Source organism: Sorex fumeus, unplaced genomic scaffold (assembly GCF_029834395.1).
Source record: "Sorex fumeus unplaced genomic scaffold, SorFum_2.1 ptg000014l, whole genome shotgun sequence".
Taxonomy (NCBI): Eukaryota; Metazoa; Chordata; class Mammalia; order Eulipotyphla; family Soricidae; genus Sorex; species Sorex fumeus.
Genome location: NW_026606071.1, coordinates 24,095,517 through 24,119,217, shown reverse-complemented (window position 1 = coordinate 24,119,217; position 23,701 = coordinate 24,095,517). Strand labels below are relative to the sequence as shown.

Below are 23,701 nucleotides of genomic sequence, written 5' to 3'. Positions count from 1 at the left end.
AGTTCGATTCCTCCGCCCCTCTCGGAGAGCCTGGCAAGCTACCGAGAGTATTCGATATGCCAGACACAGTAACAACAAAGTCTCCAATGGAGACGTTACTGGGCCCGCTCGAGCAAATCGACGATCAACGGGAGGGCCTCATAAAAGTTTAAAACTAGAGGCCTGGGGCTGGAACAATAGCACAGCGTGTAGGGTGTTTGCCTTGCACACGGCCAACTGGGTTCAATTCCTGCATCCCATATGGTCCCCCAAGTACCGCCAGGAGCAATTCATGAGTGCATGAACCAGAAGTAACCCCTGTACATCGCTGGGTGTGACCCAAAAAGCTAAATTAAAAACAACAAAAATAACTAGATGCCACCTGCATTTTCCACATGACACAATTGGGGCCTCAAATAGGAAGATCAGATTCCACAAGTATACAAGCTAGTGACATACAAAACAAAAACTTAAAACCATCTCTCCTGGGTCCCAATACTTTTTCAGTGCATCAAGCTACCTGGTACTTCTGGCTGTAAGTGGAATTAAGCTCATGGCAAGTTGGAACTAGGAGGAGGCAACAGAAAAAAAAAATTAACAGGCACCAAAAACAACTCATTAATCAAACTTAATGGGGAAAAAATAAGTCATGATGAATAAAGTATCCAATTTTTAACTGAAAGCAGGATTTAACCCTGCAGTTCTATGATCTGATATAACTTGCTTCATGGTAATCTTGTCAGTCTGAAATTTTGGGTGGAGCAAGTAGAAAAAAGGATCAAGAAAATATACCCATGTCCGAGATAACAGTCTGGAATGCCAAGACAGTTAGCCAGGGATAGATCCAGGGTTGACTGCATGGAAGGACAAATATCTTACTACCTGAATTATCTCTTCATCCCTGTTTTAATTTAAAAAAAAAAAAAAAGGTCATAAGAGGAAGGCTGGAGATATGGCCATGGGACCTGTCTTCTAGGAGGCCTTGGTCCCCCGATAAGCAAGTTTCCCTTTAAGGGTTCTGCTAGGTTGAGGACAAAATGTAGTTCTTAGGGCCTAACGGTGGAGTTTGATCAGAGGGCTTTGATCGAAGCTAGAATCTGGATTAAAACTCTCCTTTCAGGGCTGGAGTGATAGTACAATGGGGAGGGCATGACACAAAGGGCCAAATAAATAAACAAATAAATAAAGTGTAGGATTTAAAATATAAATAAATAAAGTAAAGGTTTTCTTTTTTTATTATTATTATTAGTGAAACACCATGAGGTACAGTTGTAGATTTACAAATTTTTGTGCTTGGATCTCGGTCATACCACGATCAAATACCCATCCCTCCACCAGTGCCCATTTTCCACCACCAGGATAATATCCCTCCCCCCCCATCCTCCCATCCCCCCATCCCCCCCTGCCACTGTGGCAGGGCATTCCCTTTTGTTCTCTCTCTCCTCCTGGGTGTTGTGATCAGCAAAAGAGGCATTGAGTGGCGAACATGTTCAGTCCGGTCTACTTTCAACCTGCATCTCCCCTCCTGGGAGGATCCTCCAAACACCCTCCACTTGGTGTTCCCCTTTCTATCTGAATTGTTAAAGGTTTTCTTTTCCTTTTCATTTTCTTCTCTCTCCTTGGTGTTCTATACCTAAAGGCTATATCAAGACTAGGGTTGTGCAGTATTTGAGAGTATCTTTGGCTTGAGAAGACAAGGGAGAAAAATCCATAGCAGGGTCTAGGAGGAACGGAGAGGTCATTTAGCAGTGCAGTCTTCTAGGTTCATCTGTTTCCAGTTCACTAAGAGCAAACTGTCACTGTCCCTGAGGGTGGTCACCCACCCATCTGTGGTGACCTGAGGATCTCCTTGGTGTGTTCGGGACCTATCACCTTCCTCCTGGCTAGCTGATAGTGATGGACAAATGAAGGAATGGGAGCCACCAGGCTGATTGATAATCAGTGGCCATTTATTTAAGTCTCACAGTATTAGTCATAGAGAAATCCTGAAGGGTTGGAGGTAGCAGTTACACATAGATGTGGTAGAACATTATCATAAACAATGAATAGATGTACAGTCCTTCCTTCAGGGGGAAGTTCTCCTAGGAGATACTCAAGGACAAAATATCACCTAAGTGCTCAGCACTCTAGATTCCTGCTAGAAGATCCACCCAAGGACAGAATTCTATCTAAGGATGTATTGCTTTCTCCTTTCCTTAGCCAGTATCTATTTAAGTAATCATCTTAAATTTACTTCTAATATTTCTAGTCATTTTGTATGGACACAGTAAGAGATATATTAAGCTTAAAGGGTGGCTCTTCCTGGGGACATATCCTATATATACACCAGACTACAGTCCTCAGGCCAGGTTAGTCCTTCCTAACCCCAGCAGGGTCCTTATACAGTCACTTGTTTTGAGGTTGTGTCAGAGTTTGTTCCATGACCGTGCTCCTAAGTTATTATACTTTTTTTTCCTTTTTGGGTCACACCCGGAGAGGCACAGGGATTACTCCTGACTCTGCACTCAGGAATTACTCCTGACGGTGCTCAGGTCACCATATGGGATGCTGGGAATTGAACCCAGGTTAGCTGTGTGCCAAGGCAAATGGCCTACCCACTGTCCTATCACTCCAGCCCCCAGTTATTATACTTCTATGGCATGTAGACTGTCCCTTTTTGATGGACCCAGCTAAGCTTGCCTGGGGCCTATCATTGTCCCTCACTGGGTCCCCCCTTTTGGGGTGTTAGGAACTAAGGGCAACTGAGGCTTAAGTCAAGTAAACACGATGGATACCCAGGAGTAAATATTATTCGGAGTCTATTAATTCCCAAGTTACAAAAGCATAGCATTAACTGTCTTGTTGTGTCTATACAAAAAGGACATTGTACTAAAATAAACTACAAAAGGACATAAAGAAAAGAGAAAAACAGTATTTCACTTACATATGCAAAATCCGGAGTCCTCAGGAGAATTTTACATTACAAGTTACAGGGTCTGATTTGGGGATATGTGATTAAGGAGAGCACAGAGGAGAGGTTAATGATAAACACAGAGAATTGGGAGTGCCTGCTGGAATTGGGTGTGCCTCAGGAGCACTGTGATGGGTGTAACTCAATAAATTGAAACTTGGGAAGGATACTGGGAACATTGATGGTGGAGAATGGGCACTGGTGGAGGGATGGGTACTCGAGCATTGTATGACTGAAACACAAGCATGAACGTTTGTAAGTCTGTAACTGTACCTCAAGGTGATTCACCAATAAAAAATTTAAAAAAAAATCAAAACTCCCTGTGGGTGAGAAAGGACAAACCAATGCAATCCAACAGCAAAGGGGCTTTGGAACTTAATCTACCAGGCAGCAATAAAGAATGTGCATTTGCGTGGATGTTCTTAGAAACTGCTGTCGGGAGCTAGATGGAAGTTGCTTTACAGGTTCCTGGTCTAGCAATCTGGTTCTTCCGGTTTCTCTATTTTTTGTAGTGACTTAACAGTAGAGTCAGAAACAGCCCCAGAAATCAGCTGGATTCTGGGTAGCTGGATTATCTGACACAGTACTCAATGGTAAGAGTTGCTTTATGCTGACGAGCCTGAAAATGGAGCTGGGAGGTAGGCAGGGATGAGGAAGTCTCTAAGATAGACTAGCTTCTTTTTTCACTGTCCTAAATTTCCTCCTATGCAGTCATTCTCACTTGATAGGAATAAGTGGTTTATTTTTGTTTTGGTTAGCTTTTTCATTCAGCCATAGACACTACTTGTAAAAGAAAGCGAAATTGTTCTCTAAATTTAGCATTATCTGGGGTCTGAGTGATGGAACAGTGGATAGGGAGTTTACCTTGCACACGGCAGACCCGGGTTTGATTCCCAGCATCCCATGGTCCCCCATACACCACTAGGATTAATTCCTAAGTGTAGATCCAAGAAAAGCCAAAAATTAATTTATTAATAAAAATAAATTCAGCATCATTCTCAGAAACTCAACTGTTTCAAACACTCTTTTGAAGGGCTTCTATGCTTCAGGTCACTTAATCACTTAAGTGATTAATATACAAATAAGAAAAATGTAAACCATATGATCAGAAGGGGGCTGGAGAAATAGAACAGCACGAAAGGCTTTCACCTTACATGTAACTGACCCAGGTTTGATCCCTGGCACGGAATATGGTTTCCCTAGCTCTGCCCGAAATGATCCTGAGTGCAGAGCCAAAAGTAAGCACCGAGCAAAGTTGGGTGTGGCTCAAAAAAAAAAAAAAAACAAGAAGAAAATCTTCCGGACTAGAGATGTACCTCCATGTGGCTCCCATTTCTTCATTTGTCCATCACTATCAGCTGGCCGGGAGAAAGGTGATAGGTCCTGAACACACCAAGGAGGCCCTCAGGTCACCAAAGATGAACAAAGGGAGTACAGTGCTATATAGTGCTTTACTTAGCAAGTAAAAAACTGAGTTCTGGAGGTAGTAGGTGATTTGTCTAAGATTCCACCTGTCAAGAAGAGATAGGTCTGAGATTTCAGACAGACAGCCTCATTTCAGAACCCCTGGAGCATTTTATGGTCTGATATTTGAATTATGTCTGTATGCTCATTATCCTAAAGTTTTGCAAGACAATTAAGCCTAAAAATTTCTCCCTGACCCAGGGTTAATCATTCAATCTGTTTCCTCCTAGCAATCAACAGAGCCAAAGGGACTGTACTAGTCTGCTGGGTGGAGCATCAAAACAACTGAAAGTAAGTGGGTGTTGGCTTTCACATTTTTCACACATAGTACTCTGTCCACAATGGCTTCAGAAAGGCAGGGCCAGAAGCTTGGACCTGCAGGCTAGTCATAAGTGCTTTTTTATAGAAAAAAAAAACCAGTTTGAAGTAATTGTTGCATTTTCATAAAGACAAAACTTTTCCTCTCCCAACACCTGTAATTTTAAACTGAATTAAACATTTGCATGCCTACAATCAGTGAGATTTTCTGTCTGAGGTTGATTTTCAGTGCCAAGTCAATAAAAAATGTTTTTAAAATTGTGATTAGACTGAGTTTAGCTAGGCGTCCTGAAAGATTCTATGAATGTCCTTTAAGTATATCTTCCTCGTTGTCATTCTAACAACTCTCTTTAGCTTCCGTTGTGGCAATATTCTCCTAAATGATGCCCTGGCTTTTTTTCTCATCCTTTGCCAATGTATCTCTTGAACTGTTACAGATGGTCTTTACAAAAACAAAGATTTGTTGATGTCACTCCCTGTTACAAGCATTTTTTATTTGTTCCCAATTTGGCAGTGAAATAAAATCTAAATGCTTAAACATGACATTCAAAGACCTTTATTACAAAATACACCCTCTCTTTCAGCCCAACCAAAGTATTTCCATTTTTTCTGATATAACAGGAAATACTATAATTTGTTTAAATGCCTGATGCTAAGCAATAAATGACATGAGGCTACAGAGAAGCAAGATACTTCTCTATTGAAGGATCCCAGATCTGGATACTAGAGAATAGAATCTGATAATCACTTTTCTACCACCTTCCAGCCAGCAGCAGAAATCAGTAATACCTTTCTCAACCTTCGGTTCCTAATTTAAATTCCCTTTACTTCCCTTGGGTGAATAAACAGGGCATCTTTATATAAAATATTGCTGGGCTAATTGACCTTCCAAGTAGAGGCCATTTATCCAAAGGGCAGTAAAATATTCTACTGGTGCTAAACATCTTCAGATCAATCTGGGTGGGGGATATACTTTATAGCTAGTGGGAAACACTGAGAAATGCCGCGGATAACTTCATACCCTATTCATATGCTTTTCCAAAATATCCCTCTTCCCTGAGAAAACAGACCCTGAAAAATCGTTTGCTGACCTCATGTCTTCTGATACGATCAGAAGCAGAATACATGTTCCCTCAAGGACAGTTAGGGTTTTTATGGGAGATGTATTCAGTTCTTAAGTTCATTTTACCAGGGCATATGGGGAATCCACAGAGACAGCAACCTACACAAAGGTCAACAACTTCATACTTTTCTTTTCAAAGAAAACTAGAGCTGCAGCCAGAGATATACCTTAATGGGCTAAGAACATGCAACGTATGCTTTGCTCCAGAGGGCCTCGGTACAATCCCCTGCCTTCCATATTCCCCCAAGCATCGCTAGGTGTGCTCCCACCCCCCCAAAAAAAAAGAAAATTAGTTTTATTCTAATTTATCTTAAGATCCTGCTATATATATATATTTGCAATTATATTTTTTAAAATATCTATCTTAATCAAAATTATGAAAATAACATTAAATCACTCAGCAGTTACCAAATGTTCTGCCAGAGGAATCTTTTTGTGGTTTTTTTTTTTTTTTGTCAAGGTAGATAAACAAACTGTTTCCCTCTGTGGCCAATCCTCATTTACAGCTACATTTAAAAAAATAATTATTATTCTCATTTCTACCAGATGCCCTTCCCCCCAAATAATCTCAATTTTATAGACCATTTATCATTGCACTTTCTGCCAGAACTCTTGCAGTAAAATCTGTTTATTTAGAAAGAAATTTCAGTTTTACCACCTATTAAATCTGATTAGATGAGAAGCCAATTTGTTTAATTCAATAAATAGTTCTGTACTTTAGTCCTAAACACTTGCCACTTGAGTAGCTGGGTAAATGTAACCCAGGAACATGATAACTCTGGTCCTCACAGCAGCTGAAAGCCTGAAGTAAATATACCTCATGGCATTCTCTGGACACCAAAGCCTCAGTCTTTATGAACAGTTTGCCAAACTTGTGCCACACCCAGATTTTCCACACACTTCTAGCAGATTTGGATGGGCCATGCATATAGTCATGTCTTCTGTGAGGCCTGGCACCTCCTGAAAAGATATTACCATCAGGCCACTCTTTATTTGTCTTAGTTCAGTCAGAGAATTATTTATTTGCCTTCAACTGCACATTTGGTTTAAGACGAGCACAGTAGCTATTTCCTCCTTTCTGTCAAGTCTCAAAGTCTCCTCCTGGCGTGATAAATTTGCTCTTGCCAGTACTTACAAACTGAGCAGACTATAGAGTGACTCATTGCAAACTCACTAACAGTCAAGACCACTGGACTGACTTCTTTCATAATGGATGATGTCTCCTTTAGCCGTAGGCCCAATAACCTATTGTTTGCCTGCTCCCCTTCGTTTCTAGGTTCTGCCTAACCAATCTGCTGTTTCCTAAACTGCTGACATTTCTTCAGTTTCACCAAGAAGTCTTTATTCACATCCTTCCATCGCTTTAAAAAAAAAACAGAAACAAAAGGATATATCCAGTGGTAAGGGTCAGAATGATTGTATAATTAGCAGGTACAGCACTTGTCTTGTATATAAACATCTCAGGTTCAATCTCTGGCATTCTATTTAGTCCCTCTAACCCTGCCGGAAGTGGTCCCTAAAGTGATGCATAGCCAGGAGTAAGCCCTGAGTACTGCGGGGTGTGGACCCCCCCCAAAAAAAGAAAAAAAAAGGAAAAAAGTATATATACATATATAAGTATATATATATAAGTATGTATACATATGCATATACACACATAACATGGCTAAATAAAGGACAAATCTCCCTGTATGGTCTTTCTTCTTTCTTTTTTTTTGGAGCCAGGGACTTTCACCTCCCCTGCCAAATATACACTTCTGTCTTTTGAGAGATCTCCCTGGACCCCCATATTTTCTTTCTGTGTCCTTTTTGTGTGTGTCTTTTCTCTCTTATACCACCAAAAATAAGCAGATAAGTATTAAAAACATCACCGATGATACATCAGAATGTAATGTTTTTGGGGGAACCCCACCCAGCACTAGTCTGGGAAGAGGGCTCTTAAGCTACATTCCTGGCCCTAAAAAGTTTTATAAGAGTTTTACAACCTTAATTTTATTTTATTTTTAGTTTGTTTTGGGCCCACGCCCAGCAATTTTCAGGACTTACTCTAGGCTCTGCACTCAAGGATCACGCCTCCCATCCAAGTATTAACCAGGCCTGACCCTGCTTAGCTTCCGATATCAGCTGAGATCAGGTGTGTTCAGGGTGGTATGGCTGTAGACACTTAAGGATTACTCCTGGCAGAACTTGGGGGACTTTATGGGGTTCCAGGTTTTGAACTCCTATACTATCACTCTAGCCCAACACCCTTAATTTTAAGTTGACAGAAATTCAGAAAGTAAGCAAGAAGCTTTCCTTGTTGACCACATTTTTACTTGGAACTCACAGGTATTATTTTGAGATAAGACCTCAAAACATCACACACTTTATTGAAATATTTCTTATATTTGTATAGTTTTAATTTCTTCAATGGTTTCTGATTTGATTTCTTATGACATACAAAGCACAATGTCAACAAAAGTCACAACATTCAACATACTGCAACTTGAACTGCTGACAGCAACCTGAAAATGAGTGATTTGGAATTGGTGGTGACCATGGCAACAGCACCTCTGGGGCCAGAGGGATAGTACTGGGCTTAAGATATTTTCTTTGCACAGCCCCCACATTTGATCTCCAGAATCATGTGGTTTCTTGAGCATCACTGGGTGCAGCTATTGACCTGTAGAATCTCAGACAATCATCTGCACCAAAAGAACCAAGTAACACCGTATCGTTGGGTCCACTGGCCTTGTTAGTAGAGAACTGCCAGGAGGGCCTCTTGGGAGTCCCCCAAAAGAAAAATTGTCAATAAGAGCTAAACGCTGAGAAGTTTTTGTAAAATCTCCTAATATTGAAATATTAGCATCTACAGCAAACATTTATGTATATGTGTGCTCTTCTTTTTTTTCAATTGAGGCATCACTATTTACAAAGTTATTCGTGATTAAGTTTCAGACATAAAACATTCAACATCAATCTCTTTATCAGCATCCACTTCCCTCCACTAATACATAAAACATTTTTAACACTTGTTAAATACATACATCAGGTCCAGAGAGAGAGCGAGATCTCAACCACCTCAACGCAAGTTTTAATGTAGGTGACCTGAATTCATCCCCAGCACTACATGGTCTCACAAGCACCAATGGGAGTGCCCTCCAAGTACATACTAGGAATAGCCCACATGCCCCTCTCTATGTGGCTCTCAAAACAACAAGCAAGTAAATAAACACAGACCTGGAACTTGCAAAGTCTGTAATTGCATTGTTGAGCTGATTATGGGATATACTAGACTAGCATAAGCCAAGACTCCAAGGTGAGAACCCCCACAAGTAAAGGACAGATTCAGCAGCTGGAGTTCAGACTGAATATTATGAATAGAGGAGGGTTTCTTGTTAACTTTAGTACCTTTGGTTTTGGGGGCAAGATAACTCTTTGTTGTAGGTAGGGCTATATACTATGGGATGTCTTATAGCATCCATAACTTTTATCCACTAGATTCTAGTAGCATATATCCTCCCTCCCCCAACTCATTTTGTGACAGTCAACATATCTAGATATTGCCCAGTAGTTGCTGAAAAGCTGTTCTGGACTAGGAACAGCTGGTACAGAATTTGATGGTAAAAGGGATGGGAGTTAGTGTCAGAGCAATGCCTCCTGTGAAGGTGGTCAGGACCCCTGCCCCACATGGTACTGGAGAGTGCAAAGGAGCAGAGTCACAGACATGGCAACAGAGATCAATGTTGTCCAGAGGACTGGAGAATAATAATTGCTGTGATTCAAAATGACAGTCCCCGTGAATATAGTAACAGGCATTGCTCTGACACTAACGCCCATCCCTATTACCATCTAAAAGTTGAACCTATTTAAAGCACTAGGAATAGACAATAAACCAGTCACCTGTAGGTTAAGAGAACTGTCAAGTTATACTTTGCACTAGGAATGAAGTTGAGTTTGTTTTGTGGCAGAGCACATTTTACAAAGGGGAATGGACAAGCAATGGGGATTAAAGCCACACTAATGCAGTCTTTTTTTTTTAAATTTTAATGAATCATCGTGAGATACTAAGGCCGTCTTCTGAGCAGAGAGTTCTGGAAGCAGAGTGAGGCTCATTTACTCACCCACCCACCATCTCCTTTCAAGCACTAGTAGTTTTTGTCACAGCTCCAGAGAATAGCGCTGGTCCTTCTGCTGATCCATTATTTGGCTTTTCTCAGCAGTGTCATTCTTGTCAACTCTAATTGAAACCCCCAAAGCCAGAATCATGTTCATGACATTTGTTTTTTCTTGTGTAAAAGTTTTCCCCGCTTGTAGAGCCTGTCTTCCATATATAATTAAGTCAGAAAGTTCATGTGGGGCTCTCTCAAGAGGCTTCTGAGAAGCATTACATTTTACAGTTGCTTCCTCGTGACCTGGGGCACATCATTCACAGAAAGTCAACTCTGAGTTTACAGTTTAATGTATAGTTTTTCTCCTTCTCTGTTGAAAAAGTCAGCAGTGTCAAGAGTTTGCTGCCCTCGGGCCACCAATTTGTAGCTGTGCTGAATGCAGCCTCCAGCTGTTTCGCTTTCAAACAGTAGTATGCAAGTTGGAAGCTTTAAAAAGTATATATAGATATCCAGCCATTCTTCTGAAACTGTGGCACGACTCAGCTCGCATTTTCCACATGGGAACAGTTGGCTGGAAAACCAGTCACGGAAAGCACATCCACTGCTCTTCAGTACATTGATACCCCATTGTCTCCCTGACCTGGACCACTGCACCCATTAAAGCTGCCTGCTCCTGGCGACATTTAAATTATGGAAGTAAAGGGCAGAACATGTTAATGTGACTGAAATAGTATCAGTCTAGCAAATTCCCAGTAACATGGACTATTATTATAATCATAGCAATTATTATTGCAATTATTTGAGGGAAGGTAGTTTCAGGAAATATGGCATTTGAGCTGAATATTAAGAATTCAGATGCTGGCTACATGTAGGGTTGGGAAGATGCTAAGAAATTTTTTTGTTTGGGGTGCTTAGGAGATAGTACAGGGGTTAGATCCCCAGTTACTCATAGTCACTTGAGTGTCCTCAGGTATAGCCCAAGAGCCCTCAAGCTTCCCCAGGTGTGACTCTGCAGTTCCCAGAGCCACAGCTGGGCTGGCCCTGGTGCTCCCTGGCTCTCCAGGGTAGCACCACATTCTTGGGCCCTAGTATTGAAGCTCAGCCCAGTTGGTTAAGTACAGTCAGAAGCCCGTGAGTCCCCTGAGTTTATGAGAACCTCCAAAACTGTAGCACTGTAGCATTGTCCTCCTGTTGTTCATCGATTTGCTTGAGTGGGCATCAGTAACGTCTCACAACAAATTGTGACATTTGTTGTTACTATTTTTGGCATATTGAGTACATCACAGAGAGCTTGCGGGCTTTGCCGTGTGGGCGAGTTACTCTTGGTAGCTTGCCAGGCTTTCCGAGAAGGGCGGAGGAATCGAACCCAGGTCTTCCCTGTGCAAGGCAAATGCTCTACCTGCTGGTGCCCTCCAAAACTAATTAAGAAAAAATACATGGGTGAAAAACAGTGAGGGAAACTCTCTAGTGCTTGCATATGAGTCAGGGTAGATGGGGCTGAGGAAGCCGTTGAATTTGTCTAGAGCTTGAGCAGTTAGAGTTCAAATACAGGTTTTGAAGTCATCTCTTGGTAATACTAACCCGTTTTCTTTTGCATCTTCTAGTAAATAATAATACACAGTAAGAACATATTAAATGCTTGTTGAATATTAGACTCACTTTTAATCACCCCTATAAGCATTATAAAGAAATTTCTATTATTAGTGTCCATCACTTAAATTTACTCTATGTTGAACACCTTACAAATCTTTGAGAATAAACAGAAGAAAAGCAAGGTTCACCAAACCTTGGATACCAAGAGTTTAATCAAAGTATTATCCTATGCGAAAGATGGAATATTTTTATCCTGTGTTCTTTATCATCTGCTGAACATTTCTTCTCTTTAAAATTGTTTTCTTTTTCCATTTGCTCCTATAGATTTCCTTGTTCTCCACTTAGCAAGATCATGGGAGATCTAGAGGAAACGCAATATGACGACTATGAAAACTACACCTATACCTCAGAATATTATACTCCAGAGCCTGACTTGGAGGAAAAAGTTCACTTAGGGGTTGCTCACTGCATCTCTCTGGTGTTGTACTGCTTAGCCTTTGTGCTGGGAATTCCAGGAAATGCTGTTGTCATTTGGTTCACAGGATTCAAGTGGAAGAAAACTGTCAGCACTCTGTGGTTCCTCAATCTGGCTATTGCAGACTTCATTTTTCTTCTCTTCCTACCCCTCTACATCTCCTATGTGGCCATGAATTTCCACTGGCCCTTTGGCAGATGGTTATGCAAGGTCAATTCTTTCATTGCCCAGTTGAACATGTTTGCCAGTGTTTTCTTCCTGACAGTGATCAGCCTGGACCGTTACTTTCACTTGATCCATCCTGTCTTATCTCACCGCCACAGAACCCTAAAAAACTCCCTTCTGGTCACTATCTTTGTTTGGCTTTTGGCTTTTTTAATGGGCGGTCCAGCCCTTTACTTTCGGGACATTCGGGAGTTCAATAATCGCATTCGTTGCTACACTAATTATCATGAGCATGATCCTGACCTGATTATGCTAAGGCACCACACTCTGATCTGGGTGAAAGTCACCGCTGGCTACCTCTTCCCCTTGTTGACAATGAGCATTTGCTACTTGTGTCTCATCTTCAAGGTGAAGAAGCGAAGTACCTTGGTCTCCAGTAAGCATTTCTGGACAATCCTGGCCGTCGTTACGGCCTTTTTGATTTGCTGGACTCCCTTTCACCTGTTCAGCATTTGGGAACTCACAATTCACCACACGGGCTCTTTCCACCAGGTGCTGCAGGCTGGAATCCCGCTGTCCATTGGCTTGGCATTTCTCAATAGTTGTCTGAACCCTATCCTTTATGTACTGATTAGTAAGAAGTTCCAAGTGCACTTTCGGACATCGGTTGCCGAGATACTAAAGTACACACTCTGGGAAGTCAGCTGTTCAGGCACCATGAGTGAACAGCTCAAGAACTCTGAAACCAGGACCCAGTGTCTCCTGGAAACGGCCCAATGAAACAGCACTCTTGCCCAAATCGGTATCAGGCTTTTGTGTGGGGCCCCCTGACAGATGCTGTCAGATTATTTGCTTCCCAGATATACAGCTGACCCTAATTTGTTAATGTTTTAGTCAGTTTGTTGGCAACCCATTTCTAACCCCCACAAGTTAAAAACAGACTTCTCTTTATTTTTCCCTTTTCTCAGCAATTTAAATGATGTGTCATTCTTGCTAAGTATGCAGTGGATTCATCAGCAAATATTGTTGAGGCAATATTAGTTATTGTATTTTAATCTTTCCTTAAATTTATAAAGCTCGCATGACATAGATGAGGAATGCACTTAAAACATGTTATTAAAGTATATTTATGTATTTTTAAGAGCGGGTCCCACTGAGGGCTACAGTGATAATAAAGTGGGTAGGGTTCTTGCCTTGCACGTGGCCGACCCAGTTTTGATCCTGGCTTTCTATATGGTCCCATGAGCACTGCCAGTAGTGATTCCCGAGTGCAGAGCCAGAAGTAACCCCTGAGCATCACCAGATGTGGCCCACAAACAAAATCAAAAACAAAAAAACAGTGAGTGTGAGAGATTGAACCCAGGGTCTTAGACAAGTGAAGTATATACTCTACCACTGAATCTTATCCCTGGATATTCTTAAAATGAAACTAGTCTAATTTCTTTAGTTTGTGTTATTATTTAGTTTATATAGACATTGAAATTAACTATTCTTGATTATGTGTATCTGGGAGTGATCCCTGAGCACAGAGACAGGATTTAATCCTGACAGCCAGGTGTGACCTCCCCCCCAAAATCTGCTCCCAAATCTAGTTAAAACAACAATTAATTTGTTTGTTGTTATTATTATTTTTATTATAACAACTCACAACACTGATGGTCAAACAGAAGAAAAGATTATCTCTCTACTGCATAAATACCTGGAGACTCAGTTAAACTGCAAAGACCCATCTGGCTTTTGGAATAGCGGGACACGGGCTGAGCAGATCTCTCTCCTTCCTTGCAAATCTCTCTCCTCTCCCACACTGGTTTCTCCCTCACCCTTTCTTCTCTTCTTCTTCTGTACAGTTATTCTAATGTGGCACCTCAGGGTAGCCAGACAAAAAAACAAATGGACGTTTCTACTGCCTTTAAAGGCTATGCCTAACTGTTGATACAGTATTATTTCCACAGTACTCCATGAGTCAAAGCAGTTACCTGACAGCTCAGCTTCATTGCAAAGGGGTACAGACTCCACCACTCGGTGAGAAATATGCTTCTAATTTTAATCTCCTTGACATCATGACAATTAGATCTAGTTTGGGATATCATTCCTCTGAAATGTGTGGCACAGTTTAGTATATCCCAAACTTTCATCATGCCCCAGATTTCATGGTCTCTGCCTTCTTGGTCCTCCTGGGACAAATCCTAGATCCCATGATCAGGAGAAAAGCTAAAGAATCCAAGAAAGAAAAAGGAACCTCTGAATTTTACTTGCTTAGCCACAAAATAATTTTGATTTTTATCAATTTTATGTGTATCTGAATCACCTCCTCGTGTAATTTAGCTTTTTGTATTTTAATAGCATCTTACTGTGGTATTGAATGAGTCAGTTTTAAACTCCTAAACTGCCCAGCGCTAATGAAAATTATGAAAATTAACAAGACTTTAGTCATTGGAATCACTTATGGGGTTTACAAAAATGTTGTGCTCGATTATCTTTTTTTTTTTAACTTTTTTATTGAATCACTGTGCGATAGACCATTACAAAGCTGTTCATGATTGGATTTCAGTCATACAGTATTCCAACACCCATCCCTCCACCAGTGTACATTTCCCAGCACCAGTGTCCTCAGGTTCCCTCTCATCACCCCTCACCCCTCACCCCCTACCTGCCTCTATGGCAGGCGCTTTTCTTCTCTCTCTCTCTCTCTCTCTCTCTCTCTCTCTCTTTCTCTCTCTCTCAATTATCTTTTTCTATTTCCTGCTTCAAAGCAAGAAAACCTTCCCCCAGCCCACACCTGCCCCTCTGTAAATTTCTTGGTTTTGGGGGCCACATCCAGCTGTGCTCAGTCCTAGCTCCTGACTCTGTGCTCAGGGTTTATATGTGGTGTCAGGGATGAAATCCAGGCTGGACCTCTGCAAGGCAAATGCCCTCTTTTGTACTATTCCTCCTTCCTCAGAAAATCATTTATTTTCCGTATGTCTATGTTTCTGAGTTCTTAGACTCAAAAACAGCTCCTTCTGTACACTGTCTGATATGTTAATATGAGCACTGTTCATGACAGCAAGACAATGGAAAGCAACCTAGAGAGCCAAAGGACAGGTTAAAATAAGACAACGGATTATGTAACTTTAAAAATGGTTGTATGTTTTTATGTACTGGTATGGAATATTTAAGATATAGATAAATTCCGAGATATTCACGACTATTTCTAGGAACCAAATGCAAAGTGCAGAACAGTTATGTGTTGTATGTTACAGCAGTCTTGGCATATGCTTAGATTAATTCTAGGAATAGCTAAGAACCTGGTGACATTGTGTTTATAAAGGTGAACAGGAAGCCTGAAAGACAAAAAGGACTTCATTATATAATCTCTCAAATTCTGAACTCTGTTAATGTATTGTTTTAAAATATAAAAATTATCATTAAATATTTTATTCCAGGCTCTGGACTCTAAATTTTAATCACATGCTTCATCGTTCACCACTTATTTTATCTGACATTTATAGTTTAACCATTCTAAAATTTCACTCTCAACTAAATTGTTAATTTTCTTATCACTTTTTGGTTGAGCTATTTGTTACTCAATCCCTCTTATATGTCGTAGTGTGAATTATTTTTAGTTTCTATTCACTAGGTTCAACACCGCACTTTGCAGCATTGAAAGGAAATTTCCAGAATCCACAGGCTCTCTGATTTTCTAGAAAGTGATGTGCTGCCCTCTGCTGGTCTCTTCGACTAAATACTGGTTAGTGGGGATTTTATTCAATACACTCATGTCAAATTTAATTTTCCTGAGATTTTAAGCAATTTCCTACATTCAAGGTAGTGACACATAAATGAAATCAGATTAAGATGGGGAAAACATTGTCTGCAAGAATGTTCTGATATTTTTTCTTCGGCCTACAATGACTGCAATGATATTATAAAAATAAAACCTTCAAGGTCAGGTATTCACTCTTTCCTAAAACCACTGTAAAAGAGAAGTTACATATGCGCTCCCCTTCCTCCCCCCATGAACTGTTTTTGTTTTTTTTGGGGGGGGGCTACAATTGATGGTGCTCAGGGCTTCCCTCTGACTCTGTGCTCAGGAATCACTCCTGGCAAGGCTCAGAGGACTATATGCAGCCCCAGCTCAAACGCATACAAGGCATGCACCCTACCTGCTTATCTCTCCTGCCACCTGCAGCTGCAAACAAAATTCTTATATAATTCTTATAAAATTCTTTGTAGCATTTGACCATTACTTGACCAGATGAGCTCTTCTACCAGCAGCAACTCAGTACAATAGGTCTGTTTCACTGAATGAGTCTGTATAAAGTGGATGAGAAGATTCCTGCCCGTGGGGCGGGGTAGACAGTACAGGATTAAAGTGCTTGTTTTGAGTGGAACTTGGTACTGCATATGGGCACCTTAAACCCTGCCAGGAGTGCTGAGCAGTAAATTAGAAATAAGCCCTGAGCACAGCAAGATATGGACCAGGCCAAGAAGTAAGATCCAGTCCAGTCTGTGAAATGTGCATGCTTCTCCATCAGTGAAGGTTTTCTGAATATTCTTTTTCTTCCACATACCCAATATATGCACATACGGTTAATCGGTATTAAAACTGCCCTAAAAGTGTGGGTGGCCAAAAGGAGAGAGTAAAACGGAATGCGCCTGCCACAGAGGCAGGGAGGGGGGATAGGGTGGGGTGGTGGGAGGGATACTGGGGACAATTGTGGTGGAGAATAGGCACTGGTGGAGGGAAGGGTACTTGATCATTATATGACTGAAACGTAAACATGAAAGTTTCTAAGTACAACTGTACCTCTCACTCAAAAAAAAAAAAAAAAAGTGTGGGTGGAGGTTCAACTCTATCCAGTGGTGGCTCCTGGCTGGTGCCCTGAGCTGCAGTTAGTCAACCATATTAGATCTGGAACTGAAAGCAATGGTTTAGAAAATAAGTTAAATTAGGGCAGGTTTGGCTGGTGGTTGGGAAAAATGGAAATGATAGTGGTGGGAAGGTGCAAAGGTGGTGGGATTGGTGTTGGAATAGTGAATATAATCAATCATCATGAACAACTTAAGTGCTGGAGTGATAGCACAGCGGTTAGGCCGTTTGCCATGCACATTTCACAGACCTGGGGTTCAATTCCTCCGTCCGTCTAGGAGAGCCTGGCAAGCTACTGAGAGTATCCCACCCGCACTGCAGAGCCTGGCAAGCTCTCCGTGGCGTATTCAATATGCCAAAAACAGTAACATCTCACAATGGAGACGTTACTGGTGCCCACTCAAGTAAATCGAACTGGAGGACAGTGCTACAGTGCAGTGCAGTGGCCAGAAATAGGAACCTAAATTCACATGGGTTTGTCACATAACCTATCAAGTCATTGCAACCACACTAGGTTGATTTCAATTCCAAGTTAGACCTCTTAACTAGTCCAATCTGACACACCCAGGAAAGCTCAGGAACCAGTCTGAGAATCAACACAGAATCCTCAGAGTGCTACTGTAAATCATTCTGACTTAAAAGTCAAGTTCTCCCTTACATCACATGAATCTTAACACTTGCACCATGTGCCCAGACTTCATGACCATTTGGGGGGTGATGGGGAGGGAAAGACTGGGTGTTTGGGCCACACCATTCCTAGTAAATTTACAATGACCCATATTGAATGTCAGAAATTAAACCCAGGTCAGCAGTGTGTCAGGCACATGTACTGTATTTTCAGCCCCTTCATGACCAAATCTTAACAAGCCTTCCCTGATATGGCCTCTCTCCATCTCTGGGTTATGGAAGATTTTAAGGTTTTTTTTTTTTAACTTTTTTAATTTCAAAAAAAACTGGCTGGAGGGTCCCAGCCAGTTCTTTTTTTGGCTTTCTGGGTCACACCCAGTGAGGTGTAGGGGTTATTCCTGGCTCTGGACTCAGCAATCACTCCTGAAACCATATGGGATGCTGGGAATCAAACACAGGTCAGCCTTGTGCAAGGCAAATGCCCTCCCTGCTGTACCATAGCTCCGGCCCCGGGCCAGTTCCTCTTAGCTCCAAATATTTCACTGACTGGCAACTTGACCATCATAGGTAAAGGTAAAGGCCCTCCCGTTGATCGTCAATTTGCTCGAGCGGGCCCAGTAACGTCTCCATTGGAGACTTTGTTGTTACTGTGACCATCATATAGGTCAGTATTTCAAACAAGTTCCAACTCAGGAAAACCAGCATGAAAATGAACTTTATAACTCTCATAAAGCCCCAGAGCTGAATGACAAAGTCTAGTTATCAGAAACTATAGCTATAGGATTTCTAAAAATTGAGCTCCCTGATTCAATTAGACAAATACAATGTATTCTGGGGGGAAAACTGCACCATAGTATATGAAGATATCATTAACAAACAGATACTGTTCTAAATTTAAAGTCCATTTCTATCAGTTTTAGAAATTTTGCTTGTGTAATATATGAAATACTGAGGTTTATAGGGCTGTTTGTTCTCTTATGCCAAATGCGTTACTTGCAAATTATACAAAGTGAAGTTTTTCCCATCACAGTGGAGGAAAGCGTCATTCTCATATTTAAGAGTCACAAGCCAAGGATTGTTCCTTCAAGCCTTTATTGAAGAGCAGTGATCCATAATGGATTTAGATCTTGTTGAAAGCAGCCACATCCATGGACTGCACGTAGTCCTCAAAAGCAGTGATCTGCTCCTCTAGCATATCTGTTCCAACTTTATCATCTTCAACCACACACTGTATTTGAAGTTTTCTAATTCCATATCCTACTGGTACTAGTTTAGCTAAAAAACAGAAGGAAAATCTCAAGTTAGGAAAATTCTAACTGAAAAAAAAAAAAAAAACCCACCCTGAAACCACATGCAGACCCCAGATGCCAGTTTTGGAAAACATTAAACTTACAAGAGCCCCAAACCAAGCCATCCGCTTGAATGCTTCTTACACACTCCTCTAATTTTGCCATATCCGTTTCATCATCCCAAGGTTTCACATCTAATAAGATGGAAGACTTGGCAACAATTGCAGGTTCTAAAAAAAGGTAAGAAATAGAATTATTCAAACCCTCAACTGCAGTTAACCACATCCCAAACTCAAAATCTGAAACTGTATCATCTCCATAGTGTTGTTCACACATGTATATGCCTACATTCTATTTTGCCAAGAAAGAGGCATTTAATTGTGCTACAATTTCTTTTCCACAGAGGAATGCCACAACTGCCACATTTAGAGCAGTTGCAGACCAGTAGCTGTGGTGAGTTTTAAAACGACCAACTCAATAAACGGGACAATTACTTTGGTGACGAGGGATGTCAAGCTTAAACACGAATTATAAAGTGACCTACTTTTGGCTTTCTTTGATTCATACTGTGCAAGGCGTTCTTCTCTTAGCTTCTTTGCCTCTTCGCTCTCCTGTAAAGAAAAAACCAAAAGCTCTTTCGCAAAGCTAGTTGTTTCTTGGCTGGTGTCCTCGCAATAAACTCCACTGTTATCAGAAAAAAGCAAATCCATCAGGAACTCAGCCGAAAGATGGTGATTGGATTTTCTTCATCACACAACCAGCAAGAACTTTTTTAAAAGGCAGGGTAATATAATTTATGCCAGGAACCAAATCCAGGCAATTATGTTACCGAGCCTGTGCTTCAGCAAGCACAATAGCCCCGAACTTATCAATTTCTGCAATACCTCCTCATCATCAGATCCAAAGAGATCAATGTCGTCATCATCTTTACTGTCCCCAGCTCCACTTCCTGTGGTGTCCTCCACATTAGCAGGGCCGTATTTGCCCAGAGCTTTCTTCACCCCTGGCAGACTGGGGTGGGGGAAAAAAAAGGGAAGGGGGCACAAAGTGAAACGCAACAATCTTGACAGAACGTAGTTTTAGAGTGAGAACTTGCTCTATCAAGACTTAAAAAAAAAAAAAGAGACCTCCCCCCTTTGCACTAGCAATTGATCAACATTCCCAGGTAAGAATAACTTTTATATACTTAACTCCTCCCACAACCAACATTAGTAGCATGTTCCAATGATAGTATATGCAATACTCACTATGATTTACTCTTTCAGTATCAAAGTTTCTGTTTGAAATTTTAAGTACGCTCAGTTCCATTCCTAGTTAATTGGAGTCCACTTGCCCAAACTTCCACCCTGGTTGGCGGTTTCAGAAGAATGGCCAAGAACTGAACGAATGAGCCACCCTCTCACCCTAAGAGGTGGGCCCGCCCCGGTCAGGGTGGAGGCAATTGGCAGGGCAGTGTGGGGACAAGTTGCATTGCTGCTGTCCATGTTCTACCTGTTCTGTGAAAAAATGGAGGACTTCAGTCTCTTGGCCTCCTAAAGGAACAGAGAAACTCAAGCTTAACAATTACCCGCCTCCCCTTCCCCGCAACACTGTTCTAAAAGGAACCTGGGTCCAATTCTCTGGCCAAGTGAGGAAAGGATTAAAAAAAAAAAAATCCTTACGTCTCAACTTTTGGAAAGCGGTGAAACACGGTGGCGGGAGACCCAAAAGGTCAAGTTTACCTGGCCTTCTCCTTCTCGAAGGACTTGATGTGGTTGTACCAGCGAAGGGCATGATACAAGTCTGCAGGGGGTGGGCCAGACACCGCCTCAAACACCGCCACGTCGGCCTGCGACGGCACGTACCTGCCGAGGGCACCAAGGAAGATGAGCGCTCACCCAACTCATCCATTTATGAGATACCCCCTCCTCCTCCTCCGACACAAACTGGCCGCCCCACCCAACGCAGCACCAACGCCACCTCGGCCTAATAAACTCGTGGGAAGCTAGGCCATATGGCATCCGGCCCCGAAGGTGCTCCAGTCTGGGCTTTTTTGTTGTTTTTAACACACACACACACACACACACACACACACACACACACACACACACACTCTAAATCAAGGCCCCTATGTTCACATCTCTGCAAGATACGGCTGGGGACGCCGCCACCGTACACCACCTCGAAATCATCTTCCATAAAGTTTTACTCTGCCCAGACGCGTGGCAGCCTGGGCGCGTGCCTTGGGAGGGGCTGCCAGCCAGCGCATCTCAGGCCCTTCTCCCCCCCGGCAGGCCGGCCGCCCGCGGCCCCCGGGGGAGCTGGACCTTTCCCTCCTTTTCCTGCAGCGGCCGCACCACGTGGCTCCCCCTGGCCCGGCCGCTCACCCCTCGATGTAGCTTTTGTCCGCCAGGTAATCGTTGAGCACCTGGAGGCCTGCGGGACTCTTCAGATCTCCAAAACCCATGGCGCTTGGCTGCTGCTGCTGGGGCGAGTCCGCCGCGGGAGAGGGTAACGCGGAGCGAGGAGGCGAGAAGCGCTCGCCGCTAAGAGGCAGGAAAAAAAGGGCCGCAAAAGGCCGGAAAATCCCTTATATAGACGCGGAGGCGTTTCCCTCCGCTGCGTCCGGTCGAAGGTGAAAGGTCAAAGTATGTTCATCGGTCCGTTTCTCAGTGTGAGAGTCTCAAGCTCGTACTGTCATCATCCAGCCATTTCCCCCACTCCCCCAGGGCCTTTTTTTCTTTCTTCTTCGTGGACGTAAATAGCTAGCTGAGAGTGTACTTCTTAAATAACGATTGCCGCGGCACCCCTCCAAGCGCCGGAGCCGACTAAAGAGGCCCCGCCCTAAGGACCGCCCACTCACTTCCGGCGGAACTGAAGGTTCCTTCCGCTTTTCCCCCGCCGCCACCGCCTACTCGCTGCGGCGTCGTAAGCCCGCCCTTCATCGGGTGGACGGGAAGTGTCGAAATCAATCCTAGAGGGCGACTTGTCGGAGCCTGAGGTTTCTGGTCCCTCCTGGCTTTCCGTCGCCCAGGTCCGCTGACGGAGGTGCCGAGGCCGCCATATTGAGATAGCGGCCGGACCTCTGAAGGCAAGGGTCAGGCGCAAATCCTGCCCCCCAGAGCGGTTTCCGCGGCTCCCGGGAGAAGGTGAGGTTGTTTTCGGACGAACGGAGCCCAGCAGGCTCGGCTCCGGGAGTTTATTTATGCACAAGACTGTTCCCTTGGGCCCAGGTGGCTCTTTTCTCCTCTTGCCCTTGACTGCGCCGCGTCCCCCGCCCCCTCCCTTCTCCCCGGCCTCGGGAATCCCTCACGACCTCCGGTACTGATGGAGCGGAAAGGGAAAGGATGAGGAGGTTGCGGGGAGCGCCGACCCGGGTGCAGGCTTGGGGGGCGGGGGCTGAGTGCGGGCCGGTCGTGGCCCGCAGAAGAGGCGCCTGTACGGGTCAGGTGACGTCGCCTGAAGGCCGAACCCTTTTTTGCGCCCCCCACCCTCCACCCCCCACCCCCACAGCCCGGGCTCTGGTTCTGGACCTCCCGGGAGTGGCCGCTGTCGCCTTGGCAACCGTGCGCGTCTCTCTCTGGCTATGCGTGGTGGGGCTTGGGTGGGGGGAAACCCGGGCGGCGAACGCAAGATCGCGAGTGATGGCGCTGCCGCATCAGCTTTCTCCCGCGCGGGATGGGGAAGGTCCGTTCCGCGCGGGGGCGCCTGGAGTTTGCTCTTTACTTGGATGCCCGTGTCCTTTCGCCCTCTCCAAGAATTGTGTGTGTAGAGGTGGGTCGGGGCGGGGGGCGGTGCTGTGAGAAGTAGGAGTTGGAAAGCCGGCCACTGGCGGTGGAATGCGCTCTTAGCAAGTTGCTTCTGGCACGTCTGTCCCGAGCTGGAAACGGGACTCGGGAGCAATCGTGGAGTCAGGAATTGTTACTAACTCGCAAACCAGAGCTTGTTACGTTGAAGTGTGGTGCACGGGGCTTACTCCTTGGCTCTGTGCTCAGGAGGGATCACTCCTGCAGGGACTCCCAGGATTGCACCCCCAGGTCGGCCGTGTCCAAGGCGTCCACCACCCGCTGTGCGCTCTCCAATCCCTCGGGCAACATTTGAAGAATGACACTTGGGGAAAAAAAAAATGGAGAGTTTCACTCTTGAGATCTCAGCGGGTGGAAACTGGAGTTGGCAACTGGAATAGCCCTCCACGCCGGCTCCTTGGAGGACACGAGTCGTGCCCGCAGTGTCCAGTTTAGGTTGAGAAATAGTGCTTGTGAATATTTTCCCATCTGAGCACCTACATGCTACCAGTGAGGATCACTTGAGAGATGTGTATTTCCTCTTTGGGGACTCCGCAGTGTTGTGTCTGATACTGGTCAATCTCCACCCCAGTTCCCTGTGGCTTCTTGCAGTGGTCACTGTTTGTGTATTGTTTGGGGAGTGAAAGGATGGCTTTTCAGGTTTTCTTTCATATTGTAGCGTGAAATGTTGATTGTTGGTTTTTTAATTTTTAGTAGCTCTAATGTCGCCAATTCTGTTTAAGTTTACCATCCCTAGATTCTCAGAGAGCATATAGGCTCTCATCCTGGGAATTTTTTTTGGGGGGGGGGTCACACCCGGCAGTGCACAGGGGTTACTCCTGGCTCTGCGCTAAGGAATTACCCCTGGCGGTGCTCAGGGGACCATATGGGATGCTGGGAATCGAACCCTGGTCGGTGGCATGGAAGGCAAACGCCCTACCCGCTGTGCTATTGCTCCAGCCCCAATCCTGGGAATTTTTTGATGAGACTATTTGATAATTTCTGCTAAGG

At 43.6% G+C, this 23,701-nt stretch overlaps 3 protein-coding genes and 2 non-coding genes across 6 annotated transcripts in view; 2 read left to right on the top strand and 3 right to left on the bottom strand.

The window, feature by feature from the left end:
* Positions 1 to 15,582, top strand: part of CMKLR2 (chemerin chemokine-like receptor 2) — a 49,101-nt gene extending 33,519 nt beyond the window's left edge. For both annotated transcript variants that reach the window (XM_056111792.1, XM_056111791.1), the window contains 3 exons: positions 4,624 to 4,684; positions 7,111 to 7,234; positions 11,843 to 15,582. In XM_056111792.1, coding sequence (XP_055967767.1) covers positions 11,871 to 12,938 — 1,068 coding nt within the window. In that variant the 5' untranslated portion in view covers positions 4,624 to 4,684; positions 7,111 to 7,234; positions 11,843 to 11,870 and the 3' untranslated portion in view covers positions 12,939 to 15,582. The remainder of the gene's footprint in view (positions 1 to 4,623; positions 4,685 to 7,110; positions 7,235 to 11,842) is intronic.
* A 3,130-nt stretch (positions 15,583 to 18,712) lies between these two features.
* Positions 18,713 to 21,616, bottom strand: EEF1B2 (eukaryotic translation elongation factor 1 beta 2). The gene is made up of 6 exons (XM_056111782.1): positions 21,293 to 21,616; positions 20,648 to 20,770; positions 19,811 to 19,937; positions 19,471 to 19,537; positions 19,031 to 19,156; positions 18,713 to 18,912 (listed from the first exon to the last, which is right to left on the bottom strand). The coding sequence occupies exons 1-6, from the start codon at positions 21,370 to 21,372 to the stop codon at positions 18,758 to 18,760; spliced, it is 678 nt and encodes a 225-aa protein (XP_055967757.1). The 5' UTR covers positions 21,373 to 21,616; the 3' UTR covers positions 18,713 to 18,757.
* On the bottom strand, positions 19,246 to 19,382 carry LOC130021203 (small nucleolar RNA SNORA41). The gene has a single exon (XR_008792106.1). It is a non-coding gene; the product is annotated as a small nucleolar RNA SNORA41 (small nucleolar RNA).
* On the bottom strand, positions 19,611 to 19,687 carry LOC130021200 (small nucleolar RNA SNORD51). Its single transcript, XR_008792103.1, has one exon. It is a non-coding gene; the product is annotated as a small nucleolar RNA SNORD51 (small nucleolar RNA).
* Positions 21,617 to 21,900: 284 nt separating the features above from the next.
* Positions 21,901 to 23,701, top strand: part of NDUFS1 (NADH:ubiquinone oxidoreductase core subunit S1) — a 35,148-nt gene continuing 33,347 nt past the window's right edge. The window contains exon 1 of the mRNA XM_056111608.1: positions 21,901 to 22,054. The gene's annotated coding sequence lies outside the window, so the exon portion shown is untranslated. The remainder of the gene's footprint in view (positions 22,055 to 23,701) is intronic.

Coding starts and splice junctions, on each gene's coding strand:
- EEF1B2 (XM_056111782.1), bottom strand. CDS start 21,372: ATGGGTTTTGGAGATCTGAAGAGTCCCGCAGGCCTCCAGGTGCTCAAC. Junction 19,938..20,647: donor TTCGAGAAGGAGAAGGCCAG/GTAAACTTGACC, acceptor CCCCCACCCCAG/TCTGCCAGGGGTGAAGAAAG. Junction 19,157..19,470: donor TGAATCAAAGAAAGCCAAAA/GTAGGTCACTTT, acceptor ACCTTTTTTTAG/AACCTGCAATTGTTGCCAAG.